The sequence below is a fragment of the Orycteropus afer genome, unplaced genomic scaffold (assembly GCF_000298275.1).
Source record: "Orycteropus afer afer isolate SDZICR_OR568_19922 unplaced genomic scaffold, OryAfe1.0 scaffold00541, whole genome shotgun sequence".
In the NCBI taxonomy this organism is placed as follows: Eukaryota; Metazoa; Chordata; class Mammalia; order Tubulidentata; family Orycteropodidae; genus Orycteropus; species Orycteropus afer.
Genome location: NW_006922128.1, coordinates 727,617 through 745,606, shown reverse-complemented (window position 1 = coordinate 745,606; position 17,990 = coordinate 727,617). Strand labels below are relative to the sequence as shown.

At 64.3% G+C, this 17,990-nt stretch overlaps 1 protein-coding gene across 1 annotated transcript in view; it reads left to right on the top strand.

The window, feature by feature from the left end:
* SLC9A3 (solute carrier family 9 member A3) overlaps nt 1–17,635 on the top strand; it is a 58,046-nt gene extending 40,411 nt beyond the window's left edge. Inside the window, exons 6-20 of the mRNA XM_007955795.2 lie at nt 2,558–2,860; nt 4,184–4,344; nt 6,587–6,665; nt 7,043–7,220; nt 8,195–8,415; nt 10,346–10,548; nt 11,741–11,830; nt 12,248–12,318; nt 14,182–14,311; nt 14,784–14,905; nt 15,488–15,617; nt 15,692–15,868; nt 16,512–16,584; nt 16,881–16,994; nt 17,388–17,635. Of these exons, the coding sequence (XP_007953986.2) occupies nt 2,558–2,860; nt 4,184–4,344; nt 6,587–6,665; nt 7,043–7,220; nt 8,195–8,415; nt 10,346–10,548; nt 11,741–11,830; nt 12,248–12,318; nt 14,182–14,311; nt 14,784–14,905; nt 15,488–15,617; nt 15,692–15,868; nt 16,512–16,584; nt 16,881–16,994; nt 17,388–17,635 (2,300 nt within the window). The remainder of the gene's footprint in view (nt 1–2,557; nt 2,861–4,183; nt 4,345–6,586; nt 6,666–7,042; nt 7,221–8,194; nt 8,416–10,345; nt 10,549–11,740; nt 11,831–12,247; nt 12,319–14,181; nt 14,312–14,783; nt 14,906–15,487; nt 15,618–15,691; nt 15,869–16,511; nt 16,585–16,880; nt 16,995–17,387) is intronic.
* The last annotated feature ends 355 nt before the right edge of the window (nt 17,636–17,990 follow it).

Genomic DNA, 17,990 nt, shown 5'->3' with positions numbered 1-17,990 from the left:
AAGCCTGTGAACCCTGCCGACATCCCCCAGCTGGCACGCTGCAGTGGTGCGTCCGCAGGCAGCCAGACTCGGGGAGGCTGCGGACTCCAGGGAAGCAGCCCCCGCCCCGGTGTCACACCCCGGTGAGACATTCATGACTGGGCCCAGAGCAGTTTGGTCATGCCACTCATGTGGCAACGTCATGGTGCCACCTCCCAGGACTTCCGGACATCCCGGCTGGGCAAGGGTGGCTTAGACACCAGGTCCCAGGAGGCCCTTGGAGAGGGGAGCAGAGTCCCTGCCCAGGCCCCATGCGACCTGTGGAAAGTTCTAGATGGAAAAATGGAGGCTTGATCAGAATGCAAGCTGTATAACCGGAGCTGAGCGGGCTGGGGGCCTGGAGAGCATGGACGACCCGGAAAGTCCATCCACCCGTCCGCCCACCACCCAACGGTCCCCACCCCTCACCACCTGCCGTGCAGATGAGCAGAAGAGGGCCGCGCCTCTCCCTGGCTGCCGCCCCTCTGAGGATGTGGGCCTCGGGGCCCCTGAGACCCAACCACAGCCTTTCCTCCTCTCCTGGGGGCGGGGCTGGGTGAGAAAGACTGAGAGTCACGGGAGCTCTGATGGCGTAGTGCCTAAGGCACTTGACTGCTAACAGAAGGCTGCCGGTTCAAACCCACCAGCCACGCCTCGGAAGGAAGGTTGGGCAACCTACTTCCATAGTGATACCGCCTCAGAAACCCAAGGAGGGGTCGCTATGAGTCGGGGCCGACTCGATGGCAGGGGAGGGGGTGAGTGCGAAAGCCTGAAATTCAGAGCAGTTTAGAAAAAAGCCTCAAGTCACCTCGGTGCCGAGCCCAGGACAGTGAGGAAAGGTCAGGGCTTGGGGAGCCCGGAGGTTACCGGGAGCTCGGGGAGGCTGGGGCCAAGCCTCCCACCTCAGGAGCAGTAGGGGGCAGGGCAGTGACGCGCTCGGGAGGAGCTCGGGCCTGTGCTCCTGCCTCATCCTGAATCCTGTACTTGCTCAGGGCCCCGAGTGTCCATCCTCCCCGGTTCACCTGCTCCCGAGAGCTCCCGCTGCAAGGCCTGGGGCCACTCCGAACGCCTGCAGCCTGCAGCGGGACTCCAAGGGCTGGGACAAAGGGGTGCGGCAGGCCCCCGATGCCCCGTGGCCCACTTCCTCAGCCCCTCCGGAGCATGGGGTGAGGGGAGTGGGGGCTGAGAGAAGCCGTGACCCGTGCGGCCTCCACCCCCCTCATGTGGCCTCCACCCTCCCTGAAGCCCCTTCCCATAGGGTTGGGGTGGAGGTAGAGGGGCAGGCACCCACAGCAGGTGCCCAGGTCCACGTCAGGACCATTCCATTGGGCAGAGGGGCACCCACAGCTCAGTGAGGAGTGGGTGCTGCAGGCTGGGGTCAGGCTGGGAGTCAGGCTGCCCTAGGGGTCAGGCTGCGAGGTTGAGGCCCGGCTCCCAAGCAGTCAAACCCAGGAAAGGCACCAGGTTGGCACCTGTGGCCTCCCCTCAGCCAGGCTTGTAGGCCTGCGTGGGGCCGGTTAGCATGATGACAACAGCGCCTCCTCCCCGGCATGCAGGGAGCTCGGAGAGCCACCCTGAACCACGGACCCATAATTACGGGTGAGGACACAGTCCGGGGGCGGTGCGGCTGACCTGGTTAGGCAGGGGAGCGGGGCAGGAACTCTGGAAGCCGGGAGACAGGATGGTGGGAGGCCGGGCAGCCCCTCCTGCAGGTTCTGAGGTGGCACAGCCCCAGGGCTGGCGCTGCAGGATCCGGGCTATCTTGGGGAGATAGGGCTCATTGAATTTCAAAGACTTCCCCTGGGAGGAACAACTTCAGTGAGTACTGCAGACAGTCCCTCCCAGGCATTGCTAAAGCCAATGGGCCGCCTCATCTGCCCACATTCCAGCTACTTTGAAATCGGGCTTCACACGGGGCCTCCTCTTATCTCCTGTTCTCAGAGTCTTCAGATAGGAAAGCCAAGTGGGCCCTGTAGGCCTCCCAGCCCCGCTCACCTGGCGGGAGGGTCAAGGTGCATCTCCTACTGGGCTGATGATTGACTGAGGGGCCCAAAGGGGAGGGGATGTGGCCTGGGGACCCTGGGGCCCCGCTGGAAGAGAGAACTGGGGCTACAAGGGCCCAGTCCTTGTTGGGAGACAATGGAGACGCCAGCCTTGGGCCCCCAGGATTCAGGCGGATTGGCCAGTGGGAAGCAGCGCTGTGGGACCCCTCCGGGCGGCTAGGGAACGAGTCCGGCTGAGGTGGGCTGCAGGCTCCAGACTCTCGGTACCTGGGAACGGATGGAGTGGGGGTCCCACTCATAGGCTGGTGAACCTACAGCGAGGGTCCCTGAGTAGCTGGTGAGCGGTGGCCACAGGGTCCACTCAGGGCACGAGGCCTTCCCGTCCACTGCCGTGGCCCCTGCCCTTGCGTGTGTTCCCGGAGCTCACGGGTGAGAAGGTTCCGGCCGTGAGGACTGGGCCCAGGGGCAGCAGATGCACTATCCCGGGCAGGGCCGGCCCTGGGCGCCCCGCTCACACTCAGCCCCTCTCCCCGCAGTGTTCCACCTGTCCCACAAGGTCACCAGCGTGGTCCCCGAGAGCGCGCTCCTCATCGTGCTGGGCCTGGCGCTGGGCGGCATCGTCTGGGCGGCCGACCACATCGCCAGCTTCACGCTTACGCCCACCGTTTTCTTCTTCTACCTGCTGCCGCCCATTGTGCTGGACGCCGGCTACTTCATGCCCAATCGCCTGTTCTTCGGTAACCTGGGCACCATCCTGCTTTACGCCGTCATCGGCACCGTGTGGAACGCGGCCACCACCGGCCTGTCCCTCTACGGCGTCTTCCTCAGCGGGCTGATGGGTGAGCGCTCGGGCAGGGACGGGCGGGCCTGGGGACGCAGGGCCACGGGCTGGGGAAGGGGAATGCACGGTCCATGTGTCCCACCGCACGTGTCTGAACGGAAACACGGCTGGCTTGGTCCCTCCCGGTGGGCTCTCCTGTGATTGGCTGGGGGCGGGCTGGCCCGGCCACAGTGGCCACTCCCCCTACTTCCTTCTAAGGAGGTTCTGACAAGGAGGTGGGGTCCTCTTCCCAGCCCCCTACCCCTGACCTCAGACAGAACACCGAGTCCCCAGGGAGAAGGAGGAGCCCTTTGGCCAAGGTTGGGCCCAGGCCCGCAGGAAGTGGAGGGAGCCTGCTAAGAGCTAGGCGAGCCCTGGGTCGGGATGAGGCTTTCACTTGAGCCTGTGAGAGAGGCCGGCTCCTCGCCTCTCACCTGTCACCACCGTGAGCCGCTGTCCCAGATGGGCACACATTCTGCTCTTCACCATCCTCATCACCCTCGTTTGGCTGCTAAGTGCCAGGGCCTCACCTTGCTGCTACATCGAGGTGCCTGGAGGTGACAGGTGGTTGGCCTCCCCACCGCCATGCACTTCATGGCCCACAAACTCCCACCACAGACCCATGACAGGGACACCCAGGTCACGATATCTGAGGACAAGCACCCCACAGTCCCACCCTGCACGTGGGACCTAGGTGCTCGGCTCTGAGGAGACACGAGAGAGGGACCAAAGGTCCCTGGCTGGAATTGTCACCCCTGGTGCATCATCACCTGGGGACTTTGTCCTCAGCCACAGGGACCATGCATACTGCCCTAGCCAGCTGGCATCTGACCCTACGGCCATCTCTGCACCTGGGGTGAACCTGGGGCCACGCACCTGGCCCAGGCCCCGGCCGGTGCCCTGAAAGCTGCTCACTGCACTGACGTACAGGGCCACCATGTGACCTCATTGTACTTAGGGGGACAGTTGCCTCTTGGACCAGATCACAGATGGCTGCACCTGCTCCCTACTTCCTGAGGTCCCACCCCTCCAAGCACAGGGCAGTGGGGGGCAGTGGGGGGCCGTGGGGCCCATCCCCTTGAGCAGACTAGGAGCCTGGGGCCAGAGTGGTAGGAGACCTGAGGGTCCTGGGAGCCATGGGGGGTCAGCTTTGTGTGGACAGCTGGGCTTTCTAGACAGGTGGGAGGGCAGGCTGTCTGTCCACCCCACCTCATCCCCCATGGCCACCAGGCCTCAGCTGGCCCAGGAGAACCACATGCATGGCCCCCACCTTGCAGTCTGTCCCTCAGCCCCCAAAGGCTGGCTGGCCGCCCAGCCGCCCTCACCGGCCACCTGTTCCCAGGGGACCTGAAGATTGGCCTGCTGGACTTCCTGCTGTTCGGCAGCCTGATAGCGGCCGTGGACCCGGTGGCCGTGCTGGCCGTGTTCGAGGAGGTGCATGTCAACGAGGTCCTGTTCATCATCGTGTTTGGGGAGTCGCTACTGAATGACGCTGTCACCGTGGTGAGTGGGGCAGGGGCCCAGGGGAGGGCCTGCTGCCGTGCGCCCTTCCCGTTCCACGCGGCTGCTACGAACGAGGGGCTCGGTGTTCGTGGGGAGCTGCGGGGCTCTTTAGCTGGCACCTCACGGCTGCCGCACCAGGTCCCCGTGCCGCTAAGTGGGTCACCACAGTGGCACTTCTAAGTGGTCCCCCTCACCTTCTGTGTGAGTTGACCGCCTGCCCCCTGGTCACCCAGAATAGCTGGTTACTTGGGTTAGGAGACGCCGCATTCCCATCTGGTAATCTAGTGCCTTCAGGAAGGGGAAGGCCCTTGATGAAGTGGGTTGACACAGTGGCTGCAGTGGTGGGCTCAGGCCTAGCAGGGACTGTGAGGCCGGCACAGGAACAGGGAGTGTTGCGTTCTACTGTACACGGGGGCACCATGAGTCAGGGCCAACCTGTCGCCACCTAACAACAACAACAATGCTGCCTTCAAGGGGCCCTGGTGGCACAGGGGTTAGAGGGCTCGCTGCTAACCAGATGGTCGGCAGTTCAAAACCACGAGTTGCTCTGCAGGAGAAAGCTAAGGCCATCAGCCTCCTTAAACACTGACAGCCTTGGAAACCCTCTGGGCAATTCTCCTCCGTCCTCGAGAGGTGCTGTGGGTCAGAATCGGCTCGGTGGTGGGGGGTGCCTTCCTCCCCACAGGACAGCAGCTGGAAACCCCTGGCACTGGCGTGAGCCTGCACCTGGGGTGAGGTGCAGGAGGCCGCAGACCCAGCCACAGGTGGTCACAGCAGGGCGCCACGTGGACAGACAGGAGGGTGGGTGGGACCTCCAAGAGGACACGGGACCACGTCGCTCCGTGTGAGTGAACCAGGGCCGTGAGATGAGCCTTGGCCGCTCGGAGGTGAACGCTCACGCAGCCTGAGCCCGTCCCGGCACCTCCGAGGCACCACTCGTGCGGCAGGTGTCCTCCCAGTGCCTCCTGCCAGGCCGGCAGACACGAGATGCTCGACGGGTGGCCGGTCCCTGCTCCCCAGGAGCGCCTGTGGCTCTGATGGCCGGCGCTCCGGCTCCCTCGTGGCCCGTGCCGTTACCGAGCTGCCTGCCGTGGGGCTCATCCCGGTCGGAGCCGAGCTGCAGCCGCAGGTGTTCAGGCTGAGTTTTCAGGCGTAGATTGCCAGGCTTTTCTGCAACGTGCCTCTGGGTGGACTTGAACCCCACCGTCCTGGTTAGCAGCGAGGACACCCCGGGTTCAGGAGGGTGGAAGAGCTGGGCGTCCCTGGAGGCGATCCCAGGGCTGGAGACACACAGCGCAGGGCTCTGAGGCAATGCTGCGGCTTCCTCGGCCTCTATGGAGCACATCAGAGTTTCACTGGTTTCCTAACTGAGGCCCCAGGAGCTCTGCTGGCGTAGTCCCTAAGGCACTTGGGTGCTAACCAGAAGGCTGGCAGTTCAAACCCAGCAGCCACTCCTCGGAAGGAAGGTTGGGCAATCCTACTTCCGTAGTGATACTGCCTCGGAAACCCAAGGAGGGGTCGCTATGAGTTGGGTCCGACTTGACAGTGTGTAATAACAAATAAGGCCCCAGCCCTCTGCCAGGCGAGCTGGGCTGTGGCTCAGGGACCTGGACATGGGCTACCCTCCACGACCCGCCCACCCTGCGTCCCTACACCCAGCCAGGCTGCCCTTCCAAACCACCCCCACTCTGCCTGTGTGGGGTCCGTGCCCATGAGCAGCCTGGTGCCCAGAGTCAGGGCTCAAAGGCAGGGCTGTCTCCATGGGGCCTTTTGCCCTTCCTGTGATGACAGCGATGTCCCTAGGGCCAAGGGGACGCAGCCTCTTGGCTGTCTCCACACCCCCAGCGAGGGCTCAACAGTTCCCATAGGGTTTAAGTGTCCACATGCAAAGGCTACAGGGGTGACCCCCAGTCCACACAACAGCAACGTCATTAAAGGTTGTTCCAGAAACGAAACTGACGGTAACATGAGTCGGGTCAGTAGTGGCTTCCCCATTTGACAGGGCCAGAACAGACTGGCTTTGCTCCAGAAGGTTCTAGTGCCTTCTGGAATGTTCTCCTGCCTCGTGCATTCCACCTGCAGCTTCATCCTCGGCCTTCATCCTGCTGACTGTCATTACCCTCTGATGACTTTCAGTTTCCAGGTGGACGGCTGCTGCGACACCTGACTGCAGACCCCAGTCCCCACGAGGTCCAGTGCAGACCGGGGGTGCCCACACATCTCTAGCCTTCTCTCCCCTCAGGTCCTCTACAATGTGTTTGAATCTTTCGTGAATCTGGGCGGTGACAAGGTGACTGGCGTGGACTGCGTGAAGGGCATAGGTGTGTAGCCGGTTGGGTCCCATGCAGAGCTGTGTCCTAGGACTGCCCTGAGCCACCTCAAAGTGATCTGTCCCATTCACAGAGCCATGAACAGTGACACCCTGGATCCCGGCCAGCCGGGGCGAACTCACAACTGACAGACGAGGGTGGGGGCGTGGTCTGGTCTCACTGGCCTTCCCCAGGCCCCCTGCTCAGGCTTACTCCCACCTGATGCCCTGTCGGCCCCGGCCCGGCCCTGTTAGGGAGTGTGGACAATCGGCCCCTTGTTTGAGGCCGGTGGGCGTCTCCGAGGGGCAGTCACCGGGCTTCCCGGGCAGGGAGGGCCAGCGGGGCCCAGGGCACCCTTCCCGGGTTTCAGGCAGAACCTATGTCCGCAGTGTCCTTCTTTGTGGTGAGCCTGGGGGGCACGCTGGTGGGCGTCATCTTCGCCTTTCTGCTGTCGCTGGTGACGCGCTTCACCAAGCACGTCCGCATCATCGAGCCGGGCTTTGTCTTCGTCATCTCCTACCTGTCCTACCTCACCTCCGAGATGCTGTCCCTGTCGGCCATCCTGGCGTAAGTCCCTGAGGCATGCACCCACATGGCCGAGTAAGGGCGGTGGCACGGGACACCCCTCAGGGACACAGCCACAGCTCCTCCGGGCTCTCGGGGCAGTGGGATCTGGCTTGGAGCGTGGCGTGTGATTTACGAAAGACAGGAAGGCGAGGGCGGACAGAGGCGTCAGGGTGCCCGGACCCCGAGGAGAGCTCCCCAGAGGCGGGTGAGGGGCTGGGGCGAGAGCGGGGAGGGGAAGATGGAGGAAGTGGCCCCCCCAGCTGCGCGCTCCCCAGAGTGGAAAACATTCCTCCTTGGTGTTCCGTACCCACGGGGAAGGAGCGAAGGGTCTGCAGACGGCTCAGGGCCTGCTCTGAGGGACACTGCCCGCCTGCGCGTGGCATCCCCACGGGAGCACGCATCTGGCCTGAGCTTGCAGAAGAGTCAGTTCCAGAAACGGCTTCCCCAGCCTTTGAGACAAGGGGCCGCTGCAGGGACCCCGGGGCCCATGTCCACCTCAGCCTCCCTCCCCTCAGGGCAGAGCTGCCCAACCAGACACCCCAGGGTGGGCTAGGTGGTCTGCAGAACCCGAAACAGCCCCCGAGTCTGTACTGTAGGCCACGGAGGCTTGGAACACATCACTACAACACGCGTGCAGGGACATGGAGCTGCTGGGCCCAGGGTGTGGGGGCGCTGGGGCAGCCCCGACCTTCTTGCAGGGCCGGGCTGGGGGCCGTGCGGCGCTGGTAGGGGTCCCTGGCCCCTGAGGACGGTGGGCATCTGTGCAGGAATGCAGAGCCCTGCAATGCAGCCAGCCAGGCCGGGGTCAGACCTCGCACATGGGGCCCTGAGGCCATGGCTGGGAGCCAGGCCCTGCAGGCACGCCCCGCCCCAGCACTGGAAGCCCCAGAAGGCGGGCTCGGTCCGCGCCTGCCTGGTGGGAGTGCGGGCTGGGCCACCTCCTCACGCCCTTCCGTGTCCCTCCTGCCACCCAGGATCACCTTCTGCGGCATCTGCTGCCAGAAGTACGTGAAGGCCAACATCTCCGAGCAGTCGGCCACCACGGTGCGCTACACCATGAAGATGCTGGCCAGCGGGGCGGAGACCATCATCTTCATGTTCCTGGGCATCTCTGCCGTGGACCCGCTCATCTGGACCTGGAACACGGCCTTCGTGCTCCTGACGCTGGTCTTCATCTCCGTGTACCGCGCCATCGGTGCGCAGGGGCGGGTGATGATGGGTGACGGAGGGTGATGGGGGGTGACGGTGGATGGGGGGGTCATAAAGGGTGATAACGGGTGACAGTGGGTGATGAGGGTGATGGGGGTGATGAGCCTGATCAGGGTGATGGGGGTGATGGTAGGCGTGGGTAGGGGGGACAGAGGGTAATGGAGGGCGGTGGTGGGTGGTTGAGGGTGACGGAGGGCGGTGGTGGGCGGTCCTGCAAGGACAAGGCAGGCGGCCTGAGCTGCACCCTCAGGATCAGGGCCGGGAGAGCCCCTGGAGACGAGGGAGGGTGACCCCCACAGCGTGTGGGCTCTCAACCAGCAACAGCAGAACCCAGAGCCCGTTGGGAGCACCCTGCTCAGGCTCTGGGTGGCTGTGCTCCCAGCTCTGGCCCCCCAGTGGCTGCCATGCCACCCAGGGGCAGGGGAGGGACTAGGGTCAGCCCAGCCATGGTGACAGCCTGAGGGCCAGGGTGGAAGGTTCTGGAGGGTGAGGGCTTGGGGCTCCTGGATGGGTCCCACACTGCCTCAGTCTGAGGACTGGCCTGAGTGGGGCTGAGGAGGGGCCAGCGCCCAGCCACTTGCCAGCTGCCCCCCCTGCGTCCCCCCAGCTCCTGCTCACCCGAGCCTGTTACATAGGCTCAGGAGAACAAGGGTCCCCCCACCCAGGACTGGCCCCCGCCTCTGCGGCACCAAGGCTGCCAGGGAGAAAATGCCATGGGGGGTGGGGCCAGCCGGTCGCCCTCGCGCCGTGGCATCCAGTGCCCGACAAAGGCTCTGTTGAGCAGGGGAGAGGCCCCCGGGAGACGCCGTGGCGGAGCTCACAGACCCTGGGGTTTTCCGGTCTCCACACACAGCCCAGTGACATGGTTGTCCTGAGCAGAGCGTTGGTAGCAGCCACTCTGACCATGGCCTGGAGGGATGGGGGCGGGTCTGAGACGTGACAGGACAGGACTGTGGGGGAGGGGCAGGGGCACAGCAGGGCTTCCTGTCCCCAAACACAGGATTTCACTCAGGAGAGACTGTGGACACCCCAATGCTGCGTCACCTCACCCAGGACACTCTGTCCCCCACAGGGGGCTCTGCCAGGAGCAGTGCCGAGTGTCCCTGGTGACTGTCACAAAGTGCCACACACTGGAAGCTTGCAAACAGAAGGCAGTCTCGAGCGCTGGGGGCCAAAGTGCGAGGTCAGGGTGTCACGGCCATGCTCTCCCCAGAGGCTCTAGGGAAGGAGCCCTCCCGTCCTGCCCGGCTGCTGGGGGCCCCAGGCATTCTCTGGGACAGCTGCAGTGTCACTGGGCTCCCGTCTCTGAGTCTTCCTCTCTTTTACAAGGACATCCAGTCGTATAGGTTTAGGACACACCAGGTGGGGCCCTGGACCACTAGCCTACAGATGGGCAGCTTGAACCCGTCCAGGAGTGTATGGCAGTCAGCTTCCATAAAGTTCACAGCCGAGAAATCCTCTGGGGCAGTTCTACTCTGCACCACACGGGGGCGCCAGGCCTCAGACGCCGCGTGATGGCACTTGGTATCGCTCTTTATTTTCACTCTGGTAGGGGAGCGCTGGTGGTGCAGTGCTAAGGCACCTGACTGCTCACCAGAAGGCTGGCGGTTCAAACCCACCAGCCACTCCTCGGAAGGAAAGTCGGGCAATCTACTTCTGTAGAGACACTGCATTGCAAACCCAAGGAGGTGTCGCTCTGAGTCAGACCAAGTTTGGTTTGATTTTGGTATGACCTCATGTTAACCTGACTGTATCATCTTCAAAGACCCTATTTCCCAGCCGGGTCATGTGCACTGGGGTGTGGGAGACAGCATTCCATCCAAGCGCCCCGGGAGCAGAGCCCGGCCTGGCGCCTCCCTGAGCCGCAGCCGAGCGGCAGGCGCCCTGTGGCACTGAGTACGCGCTTCCCACAACAGGTGTGGCCCTGCAGACCTGGGTGCTGAACCGGTACCGGATGGTGCAGCTGGAGATCATCGACCAGGTGGTGATGTCGTACGGCGGCCTGCGCGGGGCCGTGGCCTACGCCCTGGTGGTCCTGCTGGACGAGAAGAAGGTGAAGGAGAAGAACCTGTTTGTCAGCACCACCATCATCGTGGTGTTCTTCACCGTGATCTTCCAGGTACCGCCGGGCTCGGGGGCTCTGGGGCGCAGCGCCTAAGACACGTGACTGCTAACCAGAAGGCTGGCGGTTCAAACCCACCAGCCACTCCTCGGAAGGAAGGTTGGGCAATCTACTTCTGTAGAGGTACCGCCTCGGAAACCCAAGGAGGGGTCACTATGAGTCAAGTCCGACTCGACGGCATATAACAACAACAATAAGAGTTGGGAGCACTGGTGGCATAGTACCTAAGGCATCTGACTGCTAACCAGAAGGCTGGAGGTTCAAATCCACCAGCCGCTCCTCAGAAGGAAGGTTGGGCAATCTACTTCCATAGTGATACCGCCTCGGAAACCCAAGGAGGGGTTGCTATGAGTCGCGTCCGACTCAGTGGCAAAACACAACCACACAGCAACACGGCCTGGCTCACCCCACCCGGGCTGTGTGAGGTGAGAGCACACAGCCTGCCGCACCCCACTCCCCATCTGGCCACTCACCCGCCTGCGGGAGGGCCTGGTCATGTCCTCAGTCCCAGGAGCTGTGGGAAGCAGCAGGCTGACAGGGTGCCTCCCATGGCCAGCCGAGGCGCCAGCCTTAATTGGATTCTGTTTTAGGAACAAGGAGTGTTTTGTAGGTCCTCCTGAGGCCCACAGGGCGGCCACCCAGGCTGTCCTAGAAAGTTCTTCCTGGTGTTGCTGATGATCGAGGCCCAGTTACCGTCACACTGGCGGCTCTGGCTCGCAGGGCAGGCCTCATGGCGTGTGGCCAACCCAAGAGCGCACGTTGGGATGCACATCAGCCTAGACTGCACCCCCAGGGCTGCTGTGGGTCATCTCCATGGGAGCCGCCTGGGACCATGGGCCCTGAAGCCACAGGGGCTCAGGGTGCAGCTGCTGGCCTTGGGGTGTCTCACGCAGTGGGGGCTCCTGGGGGCTCATGGGAGTTCACACAGTGGGGGCTCATGGGAGTTCACGTAGTGGTGGTTCACGCAGTGGGGGCTTGTGGGAGCTCATGTGGTGGGGGCTCAAGCGGTGGGGGTGGATAGGGCTCAAGTAGTGGGGGCTTGTGGAGGTTCACAGAGTGGGGGTTCACACAGCGGAGTCTCCCGGGGAACCTGCGGGGCTCATGGAGTCCAGCTACTCTGCCCCAGGGCCCGAGCAGAGCACGGGACCTGAGTCCCCAGCCCCCAGGGTCACCACACCCCATCCTGCAGGGCCTGACCATCAAGCCCCTGGTGCAGTGGCTGAAGGTGAAGAGAAGTGAGCACCGTGAGCCCAAACTCAACGAGAAGCTGCATGGCCGGGTGAGGGGAGACCCGGGCTGGGCGAGGGGGGACCGGGCGAGGGGGGGACCCGGGCCGGGCGAGGGGGACCTGGTGAGGGGAGACCCGGGCCGGGCGAGGGGGACCTGGTGAGGGGAGACCCGGGCCGGGTGAGGGGACTGGGTGAGCGGGGATCCGGGCTGGGCGAGGGGGACCTGGTGAGGGGGGACCTGGGCCGGGTGAGGGGACCAGGTGAGCGGGGACTGGGGCTGGGTGAGGGGAGTGGGAGGACTGAAGGCCAAGTGAGGGGGGCAGATGGGGGGGCTGGGGACGGGGTGGAGAGGTGCGATGAGGAGAGAGAGGGAGGGTGGCAGGGCAGAGGAGGGGCATGAGGGAGTGAAGGGGCAGATTGGGGGCCTGACTGCCCCAGGGGCACTAACCCAGTGTCTTCCCTCAAAGGCCTTTGACCACATCCTCTCAGCCATTGAGGACATATCCGGCCAAATAGGACACAATTACCTCAGAGACAAGTGAGTGACTGGGACGCCCCTGCCTGGAATTTGCATGCCACCCCCCCAGCCAGTGGCCCTCAAGGTAGCACTGGTGACAGCTGGGCACCACTCCTCCTTGCCATGGAAACCCAGCACCAGCCAGCCCTAATTCTGCAGCTGAAAAGAGCTAGGAGGCTACTCACAGGGTGGGTCTGCAACCCGGGCTGGCACCCGAGCCCTGTGGTACCTAGTCAGGGTGGGAGGCTGTCACAACGTGAGAGCTGGACTCCAGGGATACCCAGACTTCAGTGTGAGGGTCTGAGGGGTCACATCGCGCTTGGGGGCGGTGCTGAGCAAGTTGGGGGCGGGGCCACCCCCTCCTGCTTCCCAGCAGGAGAGAAGTCCCTCCAATGAACTCCAAGTCCTCAAATTGTTTGGCAATTGAAAACCTGGAAAAGATACCATTTCCGGCCTGGCATGGCCACAGGAAAGCCGTGTGGCCTCCAGTCATCTTTTTAATTATCTTCTCCATGAAACTGAGATCCTAGTTTTGTGTATTATTTTTAAAGTAAACTTGATGGTGAAAGCTATAGTAAATCTAGTAATTTAAACCCTTCGAATCCACACTGGTTGACTCGTGATTCATTAAATAGACGCAGTCCCCAGATCACGGCTCTTAAACGTTAATTTAAACCTGTGCAGCTGGTCTCTAACGTCAGGCAGATGTCTGTCTGCGCATACAGGGTCCCTTTCCTGCCATGGAGTCGATTCTGACTCAAAGTGACCCCCGTCAGGTTTCTGAGGCTGTAAATCTTCACGGAGGATGATTATCCTGTTGTCCTTCCCTGGAGTGGCTGGTGGGTTTGAACCACTGACCTTCTGGTTAGCAGCAAAATGCCTTATCCACGACGCCACCAGAGCCCTTTTTTCTAAAAACATTAATGAGCACTTCCAGATACACTAAAGGAGCTTAACAAAACAAGACAGTAACAAGACTTGACGGGCAACGTAGCCCCTCTGGTTACTCTGAGGCATCATATGTACCACGAACGTTTGACACACTAGCTCTACAGGGGCTGTGGTCCTTGCTTGAAGCTGAAGAAAGCAGGCGGGAAGCAGGGCCACGTGGCCTGGTAAAGTGAGCGGGGTCTCCACGGCCACTCTGTTAGATCTGGGGCAGAGGCGGCCCTTGGCCTCGGCCCACTCCTGCGACCTCAGCTCTGCTGGGATGAGCTCCGGCCCTTTGCCGAAGCCAAACACTTAGCTGGAGCGAAGCATCCTTGCAGCTGTAGCTGAATGAGATGGGATGAGGCTGACGTGGGTGGGCGCACAGTGGGCAGCAGGGACACCTCTGCAGGAGAGAAGTCATATCGAGGACCTCAGGTGTGACTGAGCAGTGGGCTGGGGTCCCACTGCCTGAGTCACCCTGCTGTGCCCCTCAGGCTCCAGCCGCATGGCCAGTTGGAAGTTCCTCCTTGGGTCTGACTACCACCTCGCCCAGTGACCTGAACTACCACAGAACGTCCAATTCCATCAGCTCAGTTTAAAAAGCGCTTTTCAGTTCAGCCGTGCTTCCTCTTGGTGTGGGCCCAGTGGGGTCTGCTTTTCCCCGGCCTCCCCTCCGTACAGCCAGAGCCAACGCCCTGCCCTTGTCTGGCTCAGCCTCTGACATCCAAACCTCATACCCAAGGATCAGGGAGTAACTGTTGACAACGTGCATTGAGGGAAGATGGGGTCCCCAACTCTGCAGGTGTTCCACTGACAACAGCCTTAGAGAGGCAGGCAGGGACACACTGGTCCATGCGCTAGTCACTGCACGGGGTGGCTGGGTTCTTTGTCTTACCGTCCTCCCTCCGGTCAAGGAGGCATGGCCCCAGAGCTGACGCCTGAGTGTACCCCCAGGTGGTCCAACTTCGACAGGAAGTTCCTTAGCAAAGTTCTCATGAGACGCTCGGCCCAGAAGTCCAGAGACCGGATCCTTAACGTCTTCCACGAACTCAACCTGAAGGATGCCATCAGCTACGTGGCTGAGGTTCGGGAGCCCTCGCCTGTGCTGGGGGCGGGGGAGGGCATGGGATGGGGCCCCCGCTGTGGTCTGGGCAGGGTCAGCAGGTCTGAAGTGACACCCCTGGGGCCCGAGGCAGTGCACAGGTCCCATGTTTTCCTCGATAACCTGCCCTATAAGGTCACGTGGGGCTCACAGGTGCCAGCAGAGAGCAGGCCACCCCGCATAGCCCTCCACATGTGGGAAACTGAGGCACAGAGACCCCAGGACACGTGGCTGAGTGTGATCATGGGTCTAAGACATGAGGCCACATCCTTGAAGCCCGAGCTCATGTCTTCCCACTGATGAGAGAGAAGACAATGGGGACTAGATAGGGAGGTTGTGGGACCAGAGCTGCCAACATCCACACACGTGTACACATGTGCAGGCACACACACACATGCAGACACACATGGACACATGCAGACACAAACACGCCTGGCTGCTTCTCCCCGTGCAGGGCGAACGCCGGGGGTCCCTGGCCTTCATCCGCTCCCCGAGCACCGACAACATGGTGAACGTGGACTTCAACACGCCGCGGCCATCCACCACCTCGATGGAGGCCTCTGTCTCCTACCTCCTGTAAGTGCCCGTGCTTGGGTCTCCCTGCCTGTCCTCCCGCCCCAGCCCCGCTCTCCTGAGCACAGTGGGCAGACACCAGTCAGCCAGCATCTCCAGCAAGGAGGGTTGAAGGTGGGGGGGGTGGCAGAGAGCAGGCGTCCCCTCCCACAGGGACACGTTAACTCCCTGGGCCAATAGGCAAGATCATATCAAAGGCTGCAGAGTCTACAGACAGCAGGGAAGGAAGAGGGAGGGCCAACCGCGGGGCAGGGCAGTCCAGGCAGCAGCCTTCAGGGGCACAGGCCCACCCACCGGGCGCCCAGCAGGCAGCGGCTCCAAGGCCTGGTTTTCAGGCCTCCTGCCGGGGCTGGGCACCTGCCAAGCGAAGCTGGCCCACAGCTGAGGCCAGACCTGGGTCCCATGGGTGTTGCTCCAACACCTGGTCTGGGCTGCGTGCCCTGGGGCCAGCCCCTGCCCTCTGCTCGCGCACCGGGAGGGCTGAGCCGGAGGGGCCCTGGGTGGCAGCCTCCTGCAGGGGCCCCGGGCAGGGTGGGCGCGCCCCGCTCGCGGACACTCGCGCGCCCTGCGCCCCCTCGCCCGCAGGCGAGAGAACGCGAGCGCCGTGTGCCTGGACATGCAGTCGCTGGAGCAGCGGCGGCGGAGCATCCGCGACACGGAGGACATGGTCACGCACCACACGCTGCAGCAGTACCTGTACAAGCCGCGGCAGGAGGTGGGCGCGCGGCGCGTCCCCGGGGCCGGGGCGGCGCGGGGCCCGGGCGCCGACTCAGCGCCGCTCTCCCGCAGTACAAGCACCTGTACAGCCGGCACGAGCTGACGCCGAGCGAGGACGAGAAGCAGGACAAGGAGATCTTCCACAGGACCATGCGGAAACGGCTCGAGTCCTTCAAGTCGGCCAAGCTGGGCATCAACCAGAACAAGAAGGCGGCCAAGCTCTACAAGCGGGAGCGCGCGCAGAAGAGGGTAGGGGGGCGGGGCGGGGCGGGGCCTGGCCCGCCGGGAGGGGTAGGGCCGGAGGCAGAGCCTGGGATGGGCCTGGCGCAGGGCGGAGCCTGGCCTGTCGGGGGTGTGGTCGGGGACGGGACTTGGGGCGGAGCGGGGCCTTGGAGGGGCGGGGCCTGGCCTGCCGGGCAGGGTGGGGCGGGGAGCAGAGCCTGGGATGGGCCTGGCGCGGGGCGGGACCTGGGATGGGGCTGGTGCTGTGCGGGGGCAGGGCAGAAGCCTAGGGCCGGTGAGGGGCGGAGCCTGGGGCGGGGCCTGGCCTGCCAGGTGGGATGTGGCCGGGGGCGGGGCAGGGGCGGGGCCTGTCCCGGAGAGGGGGGCCCCGGGGCAAGGCCGTCAGTGGGGCCAGGGCAGTCCGAGCCTGGGGCCAGGGCGGCGCTGGACAGGGCCTGGCCGGGTGGGGCAGGGCCGGGACGGATAGGGATGGACGGTGGCCCAGGTGGTTACGGGGAAGACTGGGATCATCATGGGGGACAGCGGTTATCTGGGGGACAGGGTTCCTCCTGGAGCTGGAGGTCAGCACCGAGGGGCAGAGTCAGTGGAGTGGGGTTACAAGGAGGGGCCCTCGTGGCGTCGTGCTGACCCGCCCGTGTGCGTCCCACAGAGAAATAGCAGCATCCCCAACGGGAAGCTGCCGGTGGAGAGCTCCCTGCACAACTTCCCCATCAAGGAGCGAGGTAAGGACCCGGCTGGGGGCCACGCTGCAGTGGGGCCAGGCAGGGCCTGCGCCCGGGGGAGGGACCTCTCCGTCCAGGACAGCGGGTCCCGGGTGTCCCTGTCCGAGCCGTGAGCCAGGCGGCCCCGCGCGGCCTCCGTGCCGGCTGTGTGGCTCCGCGCTCCCTTGCGGCCTCCCCAGGCCGAGCCGGGCGCGGGAGGCAGCGAGGGGCGCCTCGGCCCGACCCCTGAGCCCCTGTGACGGGCCCGCTGCGCGGGTGCAGGGCCTGCTCCACCTCGCTGCCTTCCCCCGCCCCAGAGCTGGAGTTCTCAGACCCCGAGGAGACCCCCGGCTACGAGGCCGAGGAGATGAGTGGGGGGATCGAGTTCCTGGCCAACGTCACGAAGGACACCGCGGCCGACTCCTCGACAGGTGAGGGCCCGCGGGGCAGGGGAGAGCCCAGCCGGCCTGGAGCCCAGCGTGGTCTGCGCTCGGAGCCGCCCCTCGTGGCCCAGGGACCCCAGCTCTGCTCGCTCCGGCCGCCGCCACAGGCCCTGGGCGCAGGGGGCGCAGGCCGGCGGCGGCCGGGCCCCGGTGCCACCCACGTGTCCTTGGAGCGCGCGCTGTGGCCCATGCAGCCCCTGCGGCAGCCGTCGGACTGGGCTCTTGGCCCTTGGCCGGCGCGCACGGCCCTTGTTTGGAGCAGGTCCTGCCGCCAACGTGGAGGGCGGGTTCCGGCCTCCTCTTGCAGCCTCGCCAGCGGCCGGCCGAGCGCGCGCGGAGCCCGGGCGTGTCGGGACTGAGCGGCCGCCGCCTCTCTCCTAGGAATTGACAACCCCGTGTTCGCCCCGGACGAGGACCTGGGCGCGCTGGCCGGGGTGCCGCCGTGGCTGTCTCCCGAGGAGACCGTGGTGCCCTCCCAGCGGGCGCGGGTGCAGATCCCCTGCTCGCCCGACAACTTCCGCCGCCTGGCGCCCATCCGGCTGAGCACCAAGTCGTCGGACTCCTTCCTGCTGGCGGACGGCGCGGAGGAGGCGTCGCGCGCGGGCCCGCCCGAGGCCACGCACATGTAACTGCCGCGCTAACGCTCTTCCTCCTGTCTCCTCTTAGGTCTCGCGCGCCCTGGGCCTCGGCTCGGCGGACCGCTCCGCGCGCGCTGCCCTCCTTCGCTTGCTCACCTGCGCATTCTCACTGGACGCTGACCCACCGAGGCCCCGCGTCTCTGTCTCTCCGCCAGACGCAGGCCTCCCTGAGCTTTCAGGACTTGTCTTAGGGCATCTGCTTTCTGACTGTCAGTTTCTGGCACACTGAGCCCCCAGGAGAGAACGGTCCCCTTTAGTCTCCTACAGAGAGGAGGGCAGGGAAAGGGGCAGTGGGGCCTGTGGTGGGGATGCCCTCCCGACTGGGGGAGGGGAAGGAGAGGAAAGA